General features: G+C 46.7%; 1 protein-coding gene across 1 annotated transcript; it reads right to left on the minus strand.

Moving 5' to 3' along the window:
* Positions 1 to 4,489: 4,489 nt before the first annotated feature.
* On the minus strand, positions 4,490 to 9,331 carry LOC308162464 (pre-mRNA-processing factor 40 homolog A-like; the record flags this gene model as incomplete). The annotated part of the gene is made up of 2 exons (XM_080536615.1): positions 4,490 to 5,122; positions 8,255 to 9,331. 2 exons carry the CDS (start codon positions 9,329 to 9,331, stop codon positions 4,490 to 4,492), a joined length of 1,710 nt encoding a protein of 569 aa, XP_080392741.1.
* Between the last annotated feature and the right edge of the window lie 14,596 nt (positions 9,332 to 23,927).

The raw sequence follows: 23,927 nt of genomic DNA on the forward strand, positions 1-23,927 counted from the left end.
GTTGATTGTCTACCTGGATGCTGTACTCTGTAGAGTAGGGGCCAGTAGGCCTAATTCCAACCAGAAACAGGTTATCTTCATTGGCAGGCTCAGTCGTTCGCTGGTAAACAATTACTTCACAGTAGACCACTTGAAGTCCAGCAGGTCTATGTTTGTCCATTTGCATGTTGGTCATCTTACTGTAATCCATATGTTGAGTCATCTGTATTGGTCCAGGTCTTTTAGATCTCTCACCATCAGCGCTTTAGCCTCTTCAGGTGCTCCGTTCAACCTAATCCATACTTTACAGTTCCTTGTCCATGTTGCTTGGATCTTGTTTAGTTTTTTCATGATGCGTGCATTTCTTGCGATGTCTGCATTTTTTTCTGGTGAGGTCTTATCATTTCACGTTGCAAAATATCGGGGTTTTGGGCACAGCTTAACCAATGTCACACGAGCAATAAGTGTGCAAGTTTTGTTTTATATGTTGTCTCTCATCCGCAGGCGTCGTATTCCCACGCAGTGGGTCTGGCGACAATAATACATTTTCCGGTCTGACTTTTAAAATTAAAATAAAATCGATTCTATGCAAGTCTAAAGCACACAGAAGCCATTAAAAAGTTTCATTTTGAAAGTCTCGCCCTGTGTCTGATCCTGATGTTATAGAAGCAGCGTAGCAGCAGGAAGCGAGGTAAAGGGGGACGCGAGACAGTCTCGGGCAGCGTTCGTAAATTCGCTCTGAGAGCGCCGGAGGGCACACTGGGCTCAACGTCATAAAGGGACCAAGTAATTTGATTGGACAAGAGGCATTTCATGACTGCTGATCAGATTTCCAGAGCGAATTTACGAACGCAGCCTAGGGCAAACCACTCGCCGACTCGTTTTTTTCATAACACGAAACTTGAAGTTGTAAAGTACCCACTCGATATAATAAACAACAGTTTAACGATCTCTAAATACTTATAATGATCATCTAATTATGTGTAGTTATGTGTTTCTAGCATGTCGATGTTCTATCAGGTAAATTCGCTAGAACTAACCTCCATACCCTGGTTCAGAAGAAGAAATCAGTCCTTCGTCACTTACATCGTCGTCCTCGATTAAACTTTTAGGTGGATTGGTTACCCTAGCCTAGATGGTCTTCGTGACATTTCACAATCACAAACATATATGTACAGAAACTCACTAAAGTATAAAACACCGCTAAAATACTGCTTCTCTTCAAATCACTCCATGACACTTTGAGGTCAATGCATTTGATTTTTTGGTGAACTACCGTAATAACCCTAAGTGGCTAGAGTGCAACTTCTCTGCTTTCAGAAACTGTTGGATTCTTTTCGATTGCACATAGTTCAAGAATTACGATAGTTTGAACGAACCCTGTAAAATCCTGTTGAGAAGTTATCACAACATAGAAATAACTTCTATGTTATTTTATTACTTCTTACTTCTTATGTTTCGCCTTCCATCTTAAGACCTTTTTATTTCAACTGCAGCAGAGTTTAGCAGACAGGAAGATGTTAGCTTGGGCATCATGTGACTTGGATGAGATGAGATGTAGACCCCCCCCCCCCCAAATATTGTTTTTGCAGATCTACATGATTCAAGTAGGTCACCTATTTTGAGGTAAAAACTGCGAATTTCGCCGAAAGGTGACAAGTTTGCACCACTGACAGTGTACATACTGTAGTAGCCAATGAAAACACTATGATTCAAAATTCATTAAAGCTATTTTTGCTCTTAAGAATGTTTGTTTGGAAATATAAACAAGCCAAGCTCATTGGATAAACAGTCTGCAGTTCACTGATGACAAAATAGACATTACATCACTTTTAGAAACACATTAGACATCACACTTGAGCATAACATAGCACAATTTGCACTCAGTCGATCGAGTCTAAAAGGTTTTTACATATATAACATTTTACAATATAAAATAACAATCTGCACTACAATGCTCATCAGGGGAGATGGAAACCTGAAACTAAATGGACTGAGCTCACACAACAGGAGAGTCGGGAATTATGGGTTGCATCAATACAGAAGCTGTCCTCTCCCTGAAGTGCAGTCCTGTCTGGCTGTGTAATCGATAGATAGATAGATAGATTCCCTGAGGGGAAATTAAGGCATTACAGCAGCTCACAAAAAACAACAAAATAAAGTGACAATAGAATAATAGACTCTCAAACTTTATATACAGTAAGAACAGTCCAGTCCATTATATTGTGACGCCTCCCACTCTGCCTGCATATTGGCTGTGGCTGGAGCCTGGGCAGAGTGGGTGGGTCGTTAGGCTGAGTGGTGTCACCTGGGTTTGGGGAGCTGGGGATGTATATATGAGATGGGTGTCCTCAGCTCTTTTTCTTCCTTCCTTCTAATTTGGGTTCCTTTGGGGTTTGTTGGTAAGGTCTCTGGGTACCTGGTTTTGGGGCCTTTCAGTTTTACACTACATACATCCATACACTAGAGCGCTTTGAGTTGCATTTCATGTACGAAAGGCGCTATATAAATAAAGCTTTACTTATTTACTTACTTACTCTAGTGATGGGGGAAACAAAGCTTTCTACGCATTGACACATTCAACACAATTGTGTCGGAAAAAGTGTCGATCTATCGATGCAGTCGATACAGCAGCTCCATAATGCCATCTGCTGGTCAGGTCGTGGTATGGTGCCTGTATCGACTGATTCACAAGTCAGGAATTTGGGGCAAAATACAATAAGCCCACCGTCATCTGCGATGTCTTGTTCAATAAAGGTGCTGTGACAAACTGTCGATGTGTATGTGGCCATATATGTGGTCTTAAATGTTGGTGTGTCTAGTAGACTATAATAAATACTTGTATGAATAAATAAATGCAACTGTTGTGTCCATGTCTGATATGAATAGAATAGAATTTGCCATTTAGCAAACGCTTTTAATCCAAAAGCTACTTACAGGGACATTCCCCCTGGAGTAATTGTAAAATGTTGTCGTTCAAATTCAGACCATTGGCCCATTTTCACACCACAAAATTCCCTCCAAAAGACACGTATCCAGTGTTTTCCTGCAGGAGTTTCTTCTTGTCAGGGTACAAAAGCTTCTGCTGTGTTAGCAGTTCCTTAAGTTAGTGGTTCCTGAAGACCAATGCACACGGCATGCAATTTTGTCGTGCGACGGAAAAAAATAATTCGATTCCATTGTTTTGTCGCACCGCACTGTCGAATTTTGTCCTGCGACGGATTGCGTCACAATGGGACGATGTGAAAATTGGGAAACTTCAACTGGTGCATCTAAATTAATTGAGTCACTCATAATGGGGAGAGAGACTGGAGCATACATATTACACGTGTCTTTCGGTCATAGACAGCTAGCTTGAAGTGTGGGGGCGTTTCAGTCGAAACTGCATTTCTTGCTATAAGCCAGGGCAAGACATCACAGTGGACGAGCAGCTGTTCCCAACAAAAACAAGGTGCCGGTTCACACAAAACATGTCAAACAAGCTAGACAAATTTGGTATAATGTTTTAGCTGGCAGCAGATACCTGCTGAATGGCTTCCCATACCCGGGTAAGGATGCAAGCAGACCAGCTACGCAGTCCCTCTGAGTAAATGTGGTGGAGCCCTTTGTTGGTAAGGGGAGGAATATCACCACCGACAATTTCTTCACCTCCCTCCCACTCGCCGACAAGCTTCTGTCCAAAAACACCAGCCTGGTAGGCACCATCAAGCTCAACAAGCGGGAACTCCCACCCACTGTGAATGGGAGAGTGGAGCTGTTCAGTACCCAGATACTGAAACATGGAAAAGTCACCCTAACCGTGTACCAGTGTAAGCCCACGAGGAACGTCACCATCCTGAGTACGCAGCATCAGCATGTGGACATCCAGTGTTGCCAACTTGCCGACTTTGTCGCTATATCTGGCGACTTTTGTAATGGATTTTTTCATCTTATAAATGTTTTAACATTATATGTATTGTATGTATTCCTGTGGTATTCATTTTCACCCCAGAGAGAGCCAAGCGTCTGATGTGGTGTTTGGACTGGCTTCATTCACCCTGACCACTAAATCCTGTTCCATCACTACTAGCAGACAGACAGACACTGTTGCACGCACGCACACTTTGTTTCAGCGATTCCAGATCTTTTATGGATTGTACTACTCTTTTAACTATTTTACTGTCGATGCAAATGAACAGTAATACAAACTCAATATACTGAGATAAACTAGAAGCCTGATTGCTGTTTTAATTCGGTGTGTTCTTGCTTGGACAACAAACTTTTACCTGTTCGACGGTCGTTGGATCCCTTAGAACACCCGCTCGCTAACCAACAGGGGACTACTACTCCTCGACATACTGGATGATCGTAAGGTTGATTTCTTGGTGGTCTAAATATCAACCTGAACGATGTCTACCTGTAAAAAGATGCCTCCACTTACCCCAGAGGAATCCGAACTGGACATCTTAAGGTCCGAGCTCCATACCATCGAGGGAGTACAGAAGGATGTCCTCCGAAGGAAGACGGCGGTTCAATCCAGGCTGGACAAACTGGATCCAAATGGACCCCGCTGTTCCAGTCCCACTCCGGGTCCATCCTGGGTGTCGGTTGTGAGGAACGGGAGAAAGCGTTCCATCCCGAGGCGAAGGTCTCTCATGATCTTGTCATCAATACTGTCCAGTAATTGGGCCTTCTTCACCTCCTTGGAACCAGTCGGTTCACCCTGCCTCTGGAGTGCTTCCCAGTCCTTTCTCCACCTGTGGAAGTCACGTTTGTTGCCAGTGAACTTGGGAAGGGCCGTTGGTTTCAGTTTGATGGTTGGCACAGGATGACTGGGCGCAATCGGTTGTCTTCTGGCTTCGTCCTTTATCCTCTTCTGTATGAAGTCAGCCTTCTTGGAAACCAGATTGATGGCCTGAAGTTCCAGATCTTTTAAGTTATTCTGGATTCGTCCCTCTTCTTCAGGGATCCACTGTTTCCACCGTTTGTGCACCTCCTTCGCTGTCTTCACCAGTCCTTCCAGGTGGTTAAGCATGAATTCATAACCCTCCTGGTTCATATCCTCCTCACTGGCTTCCACCGCAGTAGTGCGCCTGCACTGCTGCTCTGCTGCCTGTAGAATTATGGACATTTCATCAGCTCCAAAGTTGTCCCACAGGGCCGTCTGGAGTAGATTTTTAACTCTCTTCAGCTTCAACACACACTCAGTCGCAGTCTTCGCCAGATCGGCAGTTTGCACTGCGGTCAGCTCAGTCCCTCCCTCTGCCTTTGCCTTATGTGAAGTTTGGCCTTCACATTGTCATTGGCTTCCATGACTTTGTCAGCTGCTGTTGTGAGTGCCTTGAAATTGTCTCTGAGTTCCTCCTCAGACGTGTCCTCATGGTTCCTGGTAATGCTGTTGACCAGACGAGTGAATGCTGCTTTTGCTGTCGTTCTCTCCATCTTGAGCTGCTCAACAGTGGCCATATTTGGAGTTGGTTGCAGGCGATGGTTTGAGTGAGGCCTTGTGATGATTTAGTTGAATGTGAACTTGGATGTCCAGGGTCCCAATTTGCTGCTCCTGCTGTTTCAGTTTGCTGGCTTGAGAATCCTGGTTTTCCAATTCACCGGTCTCCGTTTCCTGGTTGTCCAGTGGGAGTCGGTTTTTCACTGTCAAGTTATCTGATGGTTTTCTGTGCTTCCCCTAACTTGAAAGGGCTTTGACCGTTTGACCAGAGTTTCACTGGGACTCCACTCTTTCTGCATCCAATGACCAGACAGCAATTATCTTTCTCCTTTTATTTTGGACCTAATTTTGTCTCTTTTTCATCAGATTTACAAGTAGTAGCAGTAGTAGTAGTTGAAAAACCTTTGAAAAGGTATAAACACAAAATAAGCGGCTAAGAAACAATATGAAGGAATTTACAATGCAATAAAAAAAAAATTACAAGTAATGAAATAGTTTTCCCAAAATTATGTACCGCCCTTTTAACTTTACCATAAACTGAACTTGATATCAAACACCCAACAGCAACCAATTTGCTATCAAACAAATCCAAGATATCAAACAAACAACAACACACATCCAAGTCATCTCACCGTCAGCCACTCTGGTCTCTGCAAACAGTTGGTTTGAGCACAGCACTGCAATAGCACATGTTCCTACCACAGTGTGTTTGTTGAACTGAATCCTCCACTGTGGGACTGCAGACTACAGGGAGTGGTGATTGTTCAGGTGAGCTGCTGGGTGATTAGTGAATTGATTTCAGCTGTGTAGGCCATGACTGTCATCTCATGTTTCTCCTCTGGGGGGAATGGGAGCCAAACCCATGTTGGGATGGCTGAGTTTCTCTAGGGAGGGGAAATTGGGCTCTTTTTCCTTGTTTGTGAAGGAATGGCACTGTATTTGGTTTCTTGTTGAGTTTGCCAAGACAATACCGGTATAGAGGTTATTAACTTACTATACGGGTATAGAGGTCTTCATGTCAAATATAAGGCTTTTGTTTTGGACGCATCCACCTACTTTAGTGATGATGCCGGTAGGTATATTTAGCCAAAAATAGCTAGCTAGTTAAAAACAAGAAGACAGAGTGGTCTTGGAAGTTATATAACTCCACAATGTTGACATATAGAAAAAGGAAACAAGCCAATGCTAAGCCGAAAGACTTGATAAATGTTGATAAAAAGAGTAGATACATTTTAGTATAGCTGAACTAGCTAGCTCACCCTGGGAGAGGTACTGCAGCGCAGACAGGAACGGGTCAGCCTCGTTCTTTCTTCTTTCTTCCAATCAGGCGCGGATCTATGGGTGGGCCTAGGCCCACCCAGATTGACAGCTGGCCCACCCAGTCAGATTCATAAAAATACATATTTTTTAATAATAAAATATTTTTAAGTTTAATTTTCACTAACTAACTGTAATGTGAATAGTTTTGTCTTGCGACCGTCATTGCCACCGGCTTGTGAAGAACTGGTAGGACTACACCGTCGGATCTGTCAGCCATGGAGGAACCAGCCACTCAACCAAAGCTGGTAACATAGATGAGTGTAACCAGGGAGTAGCTAAAAGGACTGTAGAATTTAGGAAGGGCTGGTTATCTAACTAACTCTGAGCTAAATAGGCAGTGTAGGAGGATAGAGGTAGGGGGCGCCAGCAAACCTTTAGACTAGCATTACCATCGTTAGCATTAGCATTGGAATTAGCATTAGCATTAGCATTGGAATTAGCATTAGCCTTAGCATACAAACAACTAAACACACGGTAACGGTATCCCATATGAACAAACACATTTATTTACACAACTGATGTATACCTCCCAAATATACTCCCTCCCCGCCGGCCACACACACACTCACTCACTCATAGTATCTGGCCTGAACAGGCTTAGAGTCCCGGACTGTGGTGCGCGTTGAGGCCTGGTTGGATGGCATGTGCGTCGAGGAAGGTAGCAGACAAAAGGGGGGGGGTGACGTAGCAACGCGAAGGGAAAGGGCCGTCTTCGTAGTCCGCGCCGAGGTGTGAAGGGCTCAGGTCCGGGTGGTTCACGGTAAGCTCCGATGGAGTCAGCGTTCGGTCGCAGTCCGCTCGTGGAGGCGACGGTTCTGTCCAGTTTGGCGTCTCGCTTGGTCCAACGTTAACAGCCGGCTGCTGGCAAGGCTGTCTAACGGGGACACAACTAAACGGGCTATCACAGTTCTGAACTCGATAATCACTCTTGGTCTTCAGCTTCAGCACGGTGTGCGTGTTACTGAATCCGCCATCTTAGATTGACTTCTCGTTACTTCTCTCTCGTTACTCTCTCTCGTTCTGATTCTCGTCACACACTGACTCACAGACCACTTCCGTCTCTATATATACACCACCGAACCTAGCATCCGGGTCACGGACACACCCCGGATATACTACGTCATCAAACATATACATAAACATTACAATAACAATACATACACCTTCATAAACGTACAGGAATAGTATAGAAAATAATAAAGAAATAACAGGGGCAAAATAGGGCTGGTTTGGGGAAACTAAACTGGCTCTAAACTGTGGGCCTTCACAACAGCCGCCCCATGAACCCCTCGGTTTCAGTTAACTAGGGAAGGCACACTGGCTAGGCTGCTCTAGCAGCGTGAGGTAGGAGGTGATAGTGTCCTTCGTAATTTGAGGGAGCTCAATCAGGCGTGCCACAGGTCGGGTGTAAGTGCGACCACCAACGTCCACGATGGCCGTCCGCACCCTTCCATCCGGACCCGGCAGGACCTTGGTCACTCTGCCTGTCTGCCAGGCGGCGCGTGGAAGGGACTGGTCGATCACCAGTACCACGGCACCTTCGGACAAGTTGTCTCTCTCCCTCAGCAGAGTCTTCTGCTTCTCCTCCTTCTCCAGGGCGCGGATGTGCTCCTCGAAGCAGATCAGAGCGTCTTCCTTGTCCATGTTCTGCAGCTCCTCGTACTCAGCGAACGTGGGGTTGTCCAGCAGGTACTGCTGGGCCTCGGACCAGGTGGTGCGGTAGGTGACGTTGGCCATGTTGTCCAGAATGTTCTTCAGCGCCTCCCAGTTCCTCTTCCTGAGCTGCTTGGCTTGTTCCTTCTCCTTCTTAGCCTTGTAGGCCTTAAACGCTTGCTTCTTCTCACTCAGCTTGGGCAGGGCGCTGTAGCGTGGGTCGTTGATGATCATTCTCATGGCTTGCTCCCATGACGCGTTGGATGAAACACCCTTCTCCTTCAGAAGCTCTTTGAAGGCCTGCTTGGCCTCCTCTTTTGGGTTCCACTTGTACGTTTTCTTCGCCAACTCCGGCCTTTCCTCCTTGGAGGCGTCTACAATACTGGCTGAGACTTCCATGGCTGACGTGTACTCGACGGAGTTGACGGGTGCGTCAATGCTGACCTCGGCCACGTGAGGGTGCATGGCCACCTGCAGGTGTTCCTCGGCAACAGCTGTTGCCGCCATGGCCTCCATGTCCATCATGGTCGCCATGGTAGCAGCAGGATCAACCTGAAGAGTGGGGACGGGGGCGGTGCCAGGAGCTGCAGCTTCTACCGTCCCATTCTCCTCCGCTTTGATCATCGCTTCCAGATCTTCCAGCTCTTTGGGCTTGGTCCACCGGGACTCCTTAGTCTGGGAGTTGTAGTAGTAAGGCTTTCCCGTGTCAGACTTGTACTCCTTCCACGGGCACTTAGACAACATTTGCTCAGCAGGAGATTTCAGGTCGTCTGGTTTCTCCCATGAGGACTGTTTAGTCTCTGTGTTGTAGAAGTAGGTCTTCCCATCCAGAGACTTATGCTCTGTCCACAGAGACTTCTTCTTTGGTTGGTCATCCTGTGGTGAACCATTTGTGGTACTAACTGTTCCAGGTGCACTGGCAGCAATAGATTCCACTCCAGGAGGTCCCATCATGTTGACTGAACAGTGAGCGTCCAGACTTGGCCACTCCGCAATAACGTGCGACCTGGTTGGTTGGTTTGCTTCTTCGGTTCGGACATGGAGGGATGACGTAGCTCTCCCGTCTCTATCTCTCCCTTCGGTAGCGCCTTGGAGGGCCCACCCAAGCGCAGTCTTAACAGCCATCGGGCAGCCTCGTGGTCCTCTCAGCGGAGGACGGAGCGACACGATCAGTTCAGCGTTGTCCGAGCCGATGAGAAGGGTTGGCTCCGCTCCTTCTATCGGATGTAGGTCTACTCGCCGTAGGTGGGAATATCTTGCGCGTAATCTCTCCAGGGGGTAGTCGTAGCGGGAGAGCGCTAGCTGGTCTGCGGTGAAGACATTCCGAAGCCGATATCTGTCCGACGGCCGCCCCGCCGGGGAGATAGAGAAGTTGATTCTCGCCCCGGTGACCTCTTTAAGGTCGCGACGTATCGTGCGCAGAGTCAGCTTCTCCGCAGTCCCTTGGAGCCCCAACTGGCGCACTGCCCCCGGGAGAAGGATGGTCCGTTCCGACCCGTCGTCTAGAACGGCGTACGTGTCGTACACAGCGTTGTTGTGGTGAAGTCGGACCTTCACCACCTTCAGTAGGACCTTGGAGCCGCTGCTCCGGGCTGGGTCTAGGTAGTAGACAGGTGTTGCCTCTTCCGGTGCGCTACCGGACCTAGGGCTTCTGGTGCCCTCCGTGGACCTGGCGAGGGAGACCTCGTGTAAGATGTTGAGGTGGACCTCCTCACAGCGGTTGCACTTTCTCCTCAAGGTGCAGTTCTTAGCCAGATGGTCGCGCCCACAGTTCCAGCACCTCTTGTTCTCCTCGAGCCACCTCTGCTTGGCCTCGGTACTCAGGTTGTTGAAGTCACTGCACTCATTGAACCAGTGCTCGCTGGTGCAGTACGGACATGGCGGTGGACCTCTCCGTCCCTTTTGAGGGGGTTGAGAGGAATCCTTTCCCTCAGGTCGGGCTTTCCTCTCTCTCCGAGGCTCCTCCTCCGTGTGCAGCACTCCTACTGGGCGTCCTCTGTTCGAGCTCGGCCCGTCCCAGCGGTCTCCCTTCTCCCTCTCCTTCTTCGGCTCAGCGTAACCCATGGCGTCTACGTTGGTGTCATGCACTTCCTCCAGTAGGAACTCCGCGAAGGCAGCCATGCTCAGACCCAACTTCCCGGGGTTACGAACGCGCTGCTGTCGCCGGAACCTCTCCTGCCGGAAGCGTGGGATCTTGCGGAGCAGCCGCTCTACGTTGGAGGTGCTGTTGATCTCGCTGGCGCCAGCTGGGCCCTGCGTCTTCAGCATTCCAACCAAGGTGTGCACGCGGAGCGCGAAGTCATCCAGCGCCCGGTCATCCTTGATGGGGGCCTGCTGTTCGAGGGCTTGCAGTTCAGCAAGGGCGTGGTTCCAGGGACGACCGTAGCGGGCATCCAAGTCGGCGAGCGCTCTGGTGTAAGGTGTCGGTGCGGAGGCATGGGCCAGAACCATGTTGTGGGCTCTGGGGTTCCTCACATGCTGAAGGAGAATCGCATATTTGTAGGACTCTGAGCAGGAGTCGTCCAAGAGCGTGTCTAGGCAGATGCGTAGTTCCACATACTGGCTCCTGTCCTCGTCCTTGAAGAAGGGGAACTTGGGTCCCTCCACCTGGGGAAACATCCTGTAGTGGATGATCGGGGCTGGAGTGACGGTCTGGGTGTCCGGCCTGCATGCATTTTGGTGCACTGGAGGACCTAGGGGTGTGCTACGCTCTTGGGGGATGGCTCCCCTCCCGGGCAGCGACGCTGGCTCCCTCTGGGCCGCGTAGCGGTCGGGTCCCTGGTCCTCTTCCTTCCAGGTGGTCAGCTGGGCCTGTAGTTGGACAGTCATGGCGGGGGTCATGGAGCCATCGGCGGGGGGTTCAGGAGATGGCACTCGAGAGGGCCGTGCGGAGGATGCTCTGGAGCTACGGGCCGACGGAGCTCTGCTGATGCACACGTCGCGCATGGTCTGCAGCATTTCCTCCATCTTCTCCGCGTGCAGTTGCTCTCTCTCCATCTTCTCCGCGTACAGTTGCTCTCTCGCCATCTGCCTCTCCGCCGCGCGTTCCGCCCCCTCCATCTGGAGGCGCTCGCGCTCGAACTGGATGCGTTCCCTCTCTAACGCCTCCTGGCGCTGTCTCTCCGCCGCACGTTCCGCTCCGTTCATCTGGAGGCGTTCACGTTCTAGCGCCTCCTGGCGCTGCCTCTCCGCCGCGCGTTCCGCTCCGTCCATCTGGAGGCGTTCGCGTTCTAGCGCCTCCTGGCGCTGGAGGCGTTCACGCTCGAACTGGAGGCGTTCCCGCTCGAACGCCATCTCGGCCTGTTGGCGCATATATTCTGACAGCGCGGCACTACTCCCTCTGGAGTGTATGCTATCCGCCCCAGAGGCAGAACTGCCCACGGAAACCCTGGACCGGGAGGAAGCCACTGAACGGCAGGAGCTAGGTCTCGAGCGCGCCGTACTGGGAGGCAGATCGTTAAGGCTGAGGCCCTCCCTCTTCCGCCCGCAGGCGCTGTCGGACCGGGCCTCTCCTTCCTGTTCTTCCGTTTCTACGGCAGAACCCTGCTGTTCTGCCATCTCATCCTCAGGCTGGTGCTCGTTGATGGCTGTCTCGGTGCTAGCCACCCGCGCGCCGGCGGACGCCTCGGCCTCTCCGACCACTGTATCCCGTGGAGTGCGCTCCTCACTACCACTCAGTGAGCTTTCGAGCTCAAGCTCATACTCCTGTAACCTCGGAGGCAACCGCGGGACTCTCTGTGGTCGTGGCTCTGGCTCAGGGGGCGGAGAAGGGGGGGTAACTGTCTGGTCTGGTTGGCTGCGCTCAGCCATGCTATCACTACACTACCTATCCGGCTCGAAGGACCAATTGTAACCAGGGAGTAGCTAAAAGGACTGTAGAATTTAGGAAGGGCTGGTTATCTAACTAACTCTGAGCTAAATAGGCAGTGTAGGAGGATAGAGGTAGGGGGCGCCAGCAAACCTTTAGACTAGCATTACCATCGTTAGCATTAGCATTGGAATTAGCATTAGCATTAGCATTGGAATTAGCATTAGCCTTAGCATACAAACAACTAAACACACGGTAACGGTATCCCATATGAACAAACACATTTATTTACACAACTGATGTATACCTCCCAAATATACTCCCTCCCCGCCGGCCACACACACACTCACTCACTCATAGTATCTGGCCTGAACAGGCTTAGAGTCCCGGACTGTGGTGCGCGTTGAGGCCTGGTTGGATGGCATGTGCGTCGAGGAAGGTAGCAGACAAAAGGGGGGGGGTGACGTAGCAACGCGAAGGGAAAGGGCCGTCTTCGTAGTCCGCGCCGAGGTGTGAAGGGCTCAGGTCCGGGTGGTTCACGGTAAGCTCCGATGGAGTCAGCGTTCGGTCGCAGTCCGCTCGTGGAGGCGACGGTTCTGTCCAGTTTGGCGTCTCGCTTGGTCCAACGTTAACAGCCGGCTGCTGGCAAGGCTGTCTAACGGGGACACAACTAAACGGGCTATCACAGTTCTGAACTCGATAATCACTCTTGGTCTTCAGCTTCAGCACGGTGTGCGTGTTACTGAATCCGCCATCTTAGATTGACTTCTCGTTACTTCTCTCTCGTTACTCTCTCTCGTTCTGATTCTCGTCACACACTGACTCACAGACCACTTCCGTCTCTATATATACACCACCGAACCTAGCATCCGGGTCACGGACACACCCCGGATATACTACGTCATCAAACATATACATAAACATTACAATAACAATACATACACCTTCATAAACGTACAGGAATAGTATAGAAAATAATAAAGAAATAACAGGGGCAAAATAGGGCTGGTTTGGGGAAACTAAACTGGCTCTAAACTGTGGGCCTTCACAACAATGAGAAATCGCGCTCCTTCAGTAGAAATTGGTACGAGAAGTTCAAGTGGATGGAATATAGTCAAGAAAGAGACGCTATTTTTTGTAAAGTGTGTCGACATTTCCCAGAGGCGCACACGGAGTTCACTTTTATAAGAGATGGATACAAAAATTGGAAACGTCCCCGGCAGGCCTGGCTGTGACAAACACGAGTCTAGCAAGCCGCATGCTGTTGCCCTCACCAAGTTGGATGGGCAAAGCCGTGGGACAGTGTTAAATCAAATGCACGGTGATGCCGTTTCATTCATAGAGCGAAACCGGCAACACGTTAAAGTTGTGTTAGACATTGCTATGTTGTGTGCCAAGTTGGAAATTCCACTTAGAGGTCACAGAGAAACGGAAGAGGCGCTCAATAAAGGTAATTTCTTGGAGCTATTCAAGTTCATGTCAAAATATGATCCAGAAATTGAAAATAGACTGAAGGAACTGCCTCGAAATGCCACGCTCCTAAGCCATCACATTCAGGATGAGCTGCTTGAGGCTGCAGCCTCACTGCTAATTCGAAAGATAAAGTCTGAACTGCATGAGCAATCCATATTATGCCATACTTGCGGATGAGTATAAAGATCTATCCAAGCGCGAGCTATTGCTGTCTGTATTCGATTCATTCATGGAGGGGTAATTAAAGAACGAGCAGTAGGCTTTGTGGAAACTGCGGAATTGTCTGCTCAAGGAATATCACAGAGGATCCTAGTGTGTATTCGTTCATTTATTTGTTCATACATTCATTTATGTACCTATATATTTATTGTTAATTCTGTCAGACTTGGTCCTCCATAGTTGGTGGTTATTGGTTAATTCATTGAATTGCGTGCGCTTGAATGCCTTGCGTGTGTGTATTATAATAACTTGTTTGGCTGTCCGTTGCATTGGGTAGACAGGTACTTTATTTATTTTCCGTTCGTTTCATGGTCTGCATAGTGATCTCCTCCAGTCCCTGCGAATATTTTGCGTGTGTGCATGCGTGTTGGTCGTACCCAAATGTTTCGAGCACCCACGGGCAGAAACATAAATCGGCGCCTATGATCGCGAGCCCGGTTGTGTTCCATCCATCTGGCTGCTCATACATAGGTCTAAAACGTGCGGTGATGAGTTTCACTCAGGCCCACCCAGATTTTTCCAGGCCTACCCATCAGCCACTTTCTGTATCCGCCACTGCTTCCAATCGCAAACTTCTGTTACTAGTTCGACTAGAAACGGACAGATTGCTCTCAGATGATGAAACCAATTCTGACCTCGACAGGTTAGACATAGTTTTCTACATAGTTCCATTAAAAATCCATTAAAATAGGTATTCATATTATGACGGTAAAATCTCTGGCCAACAACATTCAAATCTTGCGCGCGACCGTTTGCTGGCTGTGCGCAGGCGCAGTGTAGTATGCCGTTTCATTCATAGAGCGAAACCGGCAACACGTTAAAGTTGTGTTAGACATTGCTATGTTGTGTGCCAAGTTGGAAATTCCACTTAGAGGTCACAGAGAAACGGAAGAGGCGCTCAATAAAGGTAATTTCTTGGAGCTATTCAAGTTCATGTCAAAATATGATCCAGAAATTGAAAATAGACTGAAGGAACTGCCTCGAAATGCCACGCTCCTAAGCCATCACATTCAGGATGAGCTGCTTGAGGCTGCAGCCTCACTGCTAATTCGAAAGATAAAGTCTGAACTGCATGAGCAATCCATATTATGCCATACTTGCGGATGAGTATAAAGATCTATCCAAGCGCAAGCTATTGCTGTCTGTATTCGATTCATTCATGGAGGGGTAATTAAAGAACGAGCAGTAGGCTTTGTGGAAACTGCGGAATTGTCTGCTCAAGGAATATCACAGAGGATCCTAGTGTGTATTCGTTCATTTATTTGTTCATACATTCATTTATGTACCTATATATTTATTGTTAATTCTGTCAGACTTGGTCCTCCATAGTTGGTGGTTATTGGTTAATTCATTGAATTGCGTGCGCTTGAATGCCTTGCGTGTGTGTATTATAATAACTTGTTTGGCTGTCCGTTGCATTGGGTAGACAGGTACTTTATTTATTTTCCGTTCGTTTCATGGTCTGCATAGTGATCTCCTCCAGTCCCTGCGAATATTTTGCGTGTGTGCATGCGTGTTGGTCGTACCCAAATGTTTCGAGCACCCACGGGCAGAAACATAAATCGGCGCCTATGATCGCGAGCCCGGTTGTGTTCCATCCATCTGGCTGCTCATACATAGGTCTAAAACGTGCGGTGATGAGTTTCACTCAGGCCCACCCAGATTTTTCCAGGCCTACCCATCAGCCACTTTCTGTATCCGCCACTGCTTCCAATCGCAAACTTCTGTTACTAGTTCGACTAGAAACGGACAGATTGCTCTCAGATGATGAAACCAATTCTGACCTCGACAGGTTAGACATAGTTTTCTACATAGTTTCATTAAAAATCCATTAAAATAGGTATTCATATTATGACGGTAAAATCTCTGGCCAACAACATTCAAATCTTGCGCGCGACCGTTTGCTGGCTGTGCGCAGGCGCAGTGTAGTATGCCGTTTCATTCATAGAGCGAAACCGGCAACACGTTAAAGTTGTGTTAGACATTGCTATGTTGTGTGCCAAGTTGGAAATTCCACTTAGAGGTCACAGAGAAACGGAAGAGGCGCTCAATAAAGGTAATTTCTTGGAGCTATTCAAGTTCATGTCAAAATATGATCCAGAAATTGAAAATAGACTGAAGGAACTGCCTCGAAATGCCACGCTCCTAAGCCATCACATTCAGGATGAGCTGCTTGAGGCTGCAGCCTCACTGCTAATTCGAAAGATAAAGTCTGAACTGCATGAGCAATCCATATTATGCCATACTTGCGGATGAGTATAAAGATCTATCCAAGCGCGAGCTATTGCTGTCTGTATTCGATTCATTCATGGAGGGGTAATTAAAGAACGAGCAGTAGGCTTTGTGGAAACTGCGGAATTGTCTGCTCAAGGAATATCACAGAGGATCCTAGTGTGTATTCGTTCATTTATTTGTTCATACATTCATTTATGTACCTATATATTTATTGTTAATTCTGTCAGACTTGGTCCTCCATAGTTGGTGGTTATTGGTTAATTCATTGAATTGCGTGCGCTTGAATGCCTTGCGTGTGTGTATTATAATAACTTGTTTGGCTGTCCGTTGCATTGGGTAGACAGGTACTTTATTTATTTTCCGTTCGTTTCATGGTCTGCATAGTGATCTCCTCCAGTCCCTGCGAATATTTTGCGTGTGTGCATGCGTGTTGGTCGTACCCAAATGTTTCGAGCACCCACGGGCAGAAACATAAATCGGCGCCTATGATCGCGAGCCCGGTTGTGTTTGTCGTGTATTTCTCTTATTGGTTACGAATCAAAGAACAGTTATTGAGTTTAAGATGATTTAATTAAAGTACAGAAACAGGGTATACGTATACCAACAGCTGGAGCCTTGTGTCTGTCCTCCTCTGCTGGGATCCGCTGGTAAAGAGGCCCCCCCTTGGGTCTCAACCCTATTCATCAACAATATGCAAATACAGTCACAGGCCATAACCTATCACCTTATCCAGATGGCCATGAGGGCCGTCCCCTGTGATGTCACCACAGCCCCAAGTCCGAGGGCTGGTCAGATTACAAGAGCCATTGCACAACACTAGAAAATAGGATATATATAGTAGAAAATATACGACACATCCCCCCTCGGACCACCCAGAGGGTGTTCCGAAACTAAACGACCACAAAACAAAAACAAAAACACAAAACCCCACATAAAAAAAATAATAAAAAAAAAAATATATATATTTTGTTTTTTTTGTTTTTTTGTAAATAAACAACAACAAACAGAAAAACTACACCAACACACATCACAAGAAGCACAATAACACAGACCAACCCAGGACCAGTATTAGGACCCAAAGATATCATAAACAAAAAATAGAAAACAACCAATAATAAAAAGAATCTTGAAAATAACAATCACAATTAAACTAAACACAGTTCATCATGCACAAATCAATACAGAAACTTCCAACGACCGATGTTTTCTTTGTCCTTGAAGCGTCAGGGTCAGAGGTTACTAGCACTTGTACCCAGTTGGAGAACAGCCTTTACCGCTGTCTCAGATTGATAACACTTTCATAGTCAGGAGCTTCCATTTTCGTTGCGCTAGGAACAGAACCTCTTTCCTATCTTTGCATAACCACCACATCACTTCTCAACTGACATCAATCACATACGATATAGAAATAAACAAACAATACACAAATAATGACATTCAGTTATCATAACACATAATTCCCCAACAGTAAGCACAGGACAAAGGGAATGCATTAATGCATAGATCTTCACCTCAGGTGAGGACTAGTCTTCTGAAAAGTTCATTAACGTGGACTGAGTGACTGATTTTCCAAAAACAGTCAATGAGGCCCTGCCTCCTAAGAAAGTCAAAAATCATGTCTGCTATAATAGGTGCTCCTATCTTAGCAAAATAAGTTTCCCATGCCCCTAAGACCGTTTCCAGCCATGCTATCATCTGCTGTCCATTCCCGTCGTTCCCTTTGATCTGCTGCTTCACTACCCTATTCATAGTCTTTAATCTTTTCCTAACTGGTCGTCGTCCGTCAGAATCATTGAGGTTCAGGCAGCCGCCTGGTCCCCTCCCACGCTGATCAAGGTCTGGGGAGTCGCCCTCAGCATCATCTGAAGCATGATGCAGGCACTCGCCAGCATCCCCAGTAGCACAGGTGTCCAGGCTTTGGACACTCCCAGGCTGGACCTCCAGACTGTCAACACTCTCTGCTTCGTTGGTTTCTGGTTCATTGGCATCTGGACAGCTTTCCACTGTCCCCTCGGTTTCAGGCACTGCCGGTAATGTCACTGGCTGTAACACTGGCATTGCCACTGGCTCAGGCAACACCACAGCATCTCGTCGTAGCTCCTCCTTCTCAGGTTCTCTGGGGACCTCGGCACCTGTTGGCACAACATCCTGCCTACTCTGTACTTCCACCCCCCTGTCCACCACCCGTGGCCCTATTGGGGTAGGGATATGCCCAGACACCACTGGTGTACCCACTCTGATGTTGTTTCTCCAACAGACCCCACATTGACCCAAAGCATGGTCAATCTGTTCCATCAAATATGGACTCCAAAACCCATATTCCTTGGTGATCTTGCGTCTTACCTCCCCCCTAGCCACATGTGCTAATCCATGAGCTTCCCGTATTAACATGCCTATTAAATCTGAGGGTGCTACAACCAACCCCTCATGATTCCTCCATAGACCTGTGTCATCCTGACTTGCCCCCCTTGCTAGCCAAACGTTCTTGTCTAACGTAGTTACTCTACTCTGTAACATCAGTAAATCCTCAAGTGCGACCATGCCCTGTAATTGCTTTTCATGTGTGACCAGAAGACCTTTACCTGCCTTGTCTGCTCCTGTAATGGCTTTGGCTGCATCCTCTGCAGCCCTGTTACCTTGTGTGACATGTGATGAGTCAGACCTGTGTGTGGCACACTTCACTATGGCTAATTCCTTTGGCTTCATCATGGCTTGTAACAGCTTCATGATCTGTGCGTGATGCTGTATAGGCGTACCATCAGTTCTCTTAAAACCCCGCCCCCTCCATACAGCTCCATTAAAATGACACACATTATGTGCATAGGCAGAGTCGGTGTACACTGTCACTCTCCGTCCGGTTCCCAAGTTGCATGCTTCTGTGAGGGCAATCAACTCAGCCAACTGAGCTGAGCATGGCTGAGGAACTGCCTCAGCCTGTTCTACAATAAACTTTGAATTCTGTGCTTTAACTAAGGAATACCCAGCGCACAAAGTTTCTCCTACCCCGTAACAAGACCCATCAACCCAATATTCTATATCAGCTCCCTTTAAAGGCAAAGCTTGTAGGTCTGTTCTATGCTTAATCACTCTGGCTGTCGATGGAATCTGAACACCGGATGGCACCGTCACCTGACAGCCGTCAGGTGTGCATTTTACTGTACAGTTCAATTGGCATAGAGCATCTCTCCCTAGCAGCCCTGTTGGCGTGTGTTCTGACACAAATGTTGACAGAGTTGCTCTCTGTCCCTTGTACTCTAAGTCTACAAGCTCAGTTGTAGGAATCAGCTGTTTAATTCCCTCAAATCCGATTGTCTTCACATATTCTCTAGACATAGGAAGGTGTGTGGCGCCTTCAGGCTTCTTTGTCACCACCAGCTGGCACCTCCCACTCGGATCTTCCGGGCACCCCTATAGGCCAGCTGCTGGGCCTCCGTAAGGGTTCATCACTCCTGGAGCAGGTGTAGTAGGGGGCCAATATCCTCCTCCTTGGCTCCCCCCTGCGCCCCCCTGGGGCCTGTTGCAGCAGGTACAGGCTAGATGTCCATTCTGGTCGCATTGGCAACATGGTTCTAGCATCTCCTTCCCTGCTGCTGTCCATCCCCCTGGTGGTGGTCCTTGGCCAGGCTGGTTGTACATCTGGTATGGAACCGCTTGCACCCCTGGTGGCCCTTGTGGGTATGGATACCCCCCTTGTGGCCCCTGTGGGTAGGACTGGTAAGTAGCAGGATACCCCCCTTGTGGCCCCTGTGAGTAGGACTGGTAAGTAGCAGTCTGCACTCCAGGTGGCTGTTGCTGTGGGGCTAAAGCCTGCACTCCCTCTATGTTCCTCTCGCTTTCAGTCAATTGCACATGAGTCAATATTCTGAGTGATTCTTCGTCTTCTGCCTTCTGTATCTGAATATTCTTTCGATATAACTCAACTTGATGAGCTACGTGGTCTATATAAACAGCTTTGTTCATGTGTCGTAGCCCCACCACTTCTGCTAGCTTATCCTTAACTGGGGTAGGAAGCCCTTCTTGTATTTTTTCCCTGATTATGGATTTTTCTAAGGGGTTATCTTCAGCGTCTTTCCCTGTCACACTTCTCCATTGAGAGTGCACACGGGCCACAAAACCCCGGGGATTCTCATCTCCCCCCAGTGGCTTCACAATGATATTGTCTGGGTGAATGTGAGTAGGGTAAGTCTCTCTGATTGCTTTCCACAGTTTGCCTCTGTTTGCTGCGAAGAGCTCTGGATCATAAACTGATGTATTGATATATCTATGAAGTCCTGCCTTCATCAATATTTCCTGCATTGTATCCAATCCTGCAATAAAAGCTAAGAGTCTTTTCAGGTCTCCCATTGCGGCCTGCGTTCCTGTCAGTATCACGTCGACCTCTCGCGTCCACGAATGTCCTCCCTCCTCCAGAACTGGGAGTTTCTCGATCACTTCAGACAGATCTGTATGATGCCACGGATGATATTCCATCTTGTTACCCCGAATCAGCACTGGACAGTTCTTTAATGTATTTGATGACATTCGGTGACAATCTTCCTCTCTTTCCGCTTTCTCCGGGCGTCTTCTCCCACCTTTCCTTTCGGCTGTGGCTATCATCTTCCTGACCTGCGCGTTGTAGCCTCCATCTGCATTGTCGTCATCACTTGAGTCTTCACTGCCATCTTCGCTGTCATCTTCCTCGTCACTCCTGTCGTCCCCTTTTCCCCTTGGCTCCTTCTTCTTCTTCTGGGAATGGTCCTCCAGTGCCTTAGCATATGGAGGGGGACTGGAGACAGGACACATGTCTGGGGATGGAATGTTCAATTTCTGTTCCAGTGTTCTGGCCAATTCTTTTTTCTTTTCCGGTTCCATCTGAGCTATTTTCTGTCCCTCTACCTTAAATAGATCTAAAATAGCTAACTCTAACTTGCGTTTCTCTGATCTAATCTTTCCTCTTTGATGTGCTTTGTGCCCATTGATAAGTATTTCCAATGTTGCAATTATTTGTAAATTAAGGCTGCCCTCTTTCGGCCACGGCTGTTCAATGTATGCCCAACGGCTATTCCATTTCGTAGACATTTTGCTAATTTCCCTAACAAGAGGATTCATTTTTTCCACTACAGCCATAGGGGATAACGTAGCCAACATTCCACGATGTTCACTAATATCTTTTAACAGCTTCGTTGAATTCGACCCCATTCTACTTGCTCAATATGCTGACAATATTCTATATTAGATAAGGTGTACGCTTCTTACAACCCACCTTCCTATTGTCTTGTTTGCTAAACAAATGCTAGTCCAATATAACTGTATTAACCATCCCCACAAAACCCTGCAACTCAGAATAACAGATTTGCCTCTTGTGTATGTCAGTGCAGTATTAACTTAAATCTAATCTCTGTGTAAGTACGTTATACTTAAATGTGTTTCCTAATTGTTTATGAATATGTGTCACTTAATTACTCATTCAATACTAATTACAGTTCTGGTCAACACAATTATTAAACTACAAAGGCTGGTCAACACACTTATCAAATCACAAAGGCTGGTCACACCCTAAGCATTCACTGATCCACAAAAACCTTCTACTGCTTAATTATCAATACAATCTATTCTGCTATTCCTAATCAAAAGCTGTGAAAAAGAACTTAACTTGAAATAAAAAGATGTAAAACACGAATATTAATTACAACCTGTAAAGAAATCGACTTGTCATTTGGAAGGAATAAAATGATTAATTATTAATTACAATCTGTAAAGAAATCGACTTGTTATTTGAAAGGAATGCATAATTAATTAGACTTAGTCATTGACACTTCATTGATGTAACCCTGTGAAAGAAAACGTTATCCTTAGACTATTATAAACCAATTGATCAAAGTTTTGTGAAAACAGAAAATGAAATGATCTGAATAATTAATTCAATCAATTTGTAATTAATTAAATTAATTAAAGTAATATATAACGATCATTTACAAACATCATCAATGAAGGAGGGTTGTATTTCATCAATTTACAGAGAGCCAATGTTTTAAAAATGTCTTGTCGTGTTTTGGCCAGCAGATGGAGCTGTGCTCCGGCTAACGCGCATCGATTGCGCATGCGCCAGCTCTTCCATGTAAAATGGAGGCTATGAATGTTTTAACCGTAACTCTAAACTATTTAAAATACCCCGCTGATCAATTCACTTTATCTCTATCTCTAAATTACTACACAACCTATGTGAAATGAATTTAACTTTATCTGTAAGGGATAAGTAATGAAATTAATCAAATTCAGGTTCCCTTCTAAAGGAATGTTCCACTGTGTGTCTGCGCTTTTTGCAGAGCAGGAAGAGGGAAGATCTTTATTGTTCTTGAAAGCCCACGGCCGTATTGGGGCCTGCTTAAAACAATCTCTTTAACACAACTTGTTTTCATAAACGATTACTTTTCACGACACAGCAATATCAAGATTATCTTTCAATCCAGTTAAACTATTATTTATCTCATTCAAATATTCTACGTTCACGTTTTCCTCATAAAGATGGCCTCTGTGTGTGTCCTTCCTCAAGGACAAAGACAATGGCGTCTAAGAATGGATTCTCTGACACAGTTCTGAAGAATCGATTTCTTAGTCTATAACAATAATGCTCTTTTCAATGCAATTTAACTATTAGTTACCAAACTAATTCTCATTCAACAATTTATATGCTTTTACACAGACACGCACGATATTCCAATACCATACAACCAAATCACATACCTTACCATCAAACACTATATTTTACAAAAAACGGGCTTCAAAGTCCGGCTCTCACCACCCACTTATTAAAGATTATGAAAAGTTTGTTTCTATTCCAACAAGATTACCGTTACTTTAAGGTTGTTTTAGTCTCAAAGAAAATGTTTGAAAAACACAGCCATTCCACACAATCATACCTTTCTTGCAGCTTCAGTTTTCAAACATAGATTTCCCTTTTTAGACTCCGTTGCTAGGCTCGCCACTAATGTCGTGTATTTCTCTTATTGGTTACGAATCAAAGAACAGTTATTGAGTTTAAGATGATTTAATTAAAGTACAGAAACAGGGTATACGTATACCAACAGCTGGAGCCTTGTGTCTGTCCTCCTCTGCTGGGATCCGCTGGTAAAGAGGCCCCCCCTTGGGTCTCAACCCTATTCATCAACAATATGCAAATACAGTCACAGGCCATAACCTATCACCTTATCCAGATGGCCATGAGGTGTGTGATGTCACCACAGCCCCAAGTCCGAGGGCTGGTCAGATTACAAGAGCCATTGCACAACACTAGAAAATAGGATATATATAGTAGAAAATATACGACACGTTCCATCCATCTGGCTGCTCATACATAGGTCTAAAACGTGCGGTGATGAGTTTCACTCAGGCCCACCCAGATTTTTCCAGGCCTACCCATCAGCCACTTTCTGTATCCGCCACTGCTTCCAATCGCAAACTTCTGTTACTAGTTCGACTAGAAACGGACAGATTGCTCTCAGATGATGAAACCAATTCTGACCTCGACAGGTTAGACATAGTTTTCTACATAGTTCCATTAAAAATCCATTAAAATAGGTATTCATATTATGACGGTAAAATCTCTGGCCAACAACATTCAAATCTTGCGCGCGACCGTTTGCTGGCTGTGCGCAGGCGCAGTGTAGTAGTTCCATGAGTGCCCGCGGGTAGGTAGACGGTCGTTGTAGTTCTCTGCCTCTTTGTAGTTCAACGTCACTGCATCACTGATGTGCTATCAAATAAATCGTGTGGAATTTATCATTTGTAATGAACGGAATGCAAATGATCCGCTATTTTCACGTCCACTGTGTTTTA

This window comes from Nansenia antarctica, assembly GCF_963989245.1.
Source record: "Nansenia antarctica genome assembly, chromosome: 7".
NCBI classification, from domain to species: Eukaryota; Metazoa; Chordata; class Actinopteri; order Argentiniformes; family Microstomatidae; genus Nansenia; species Nansenia antarctica.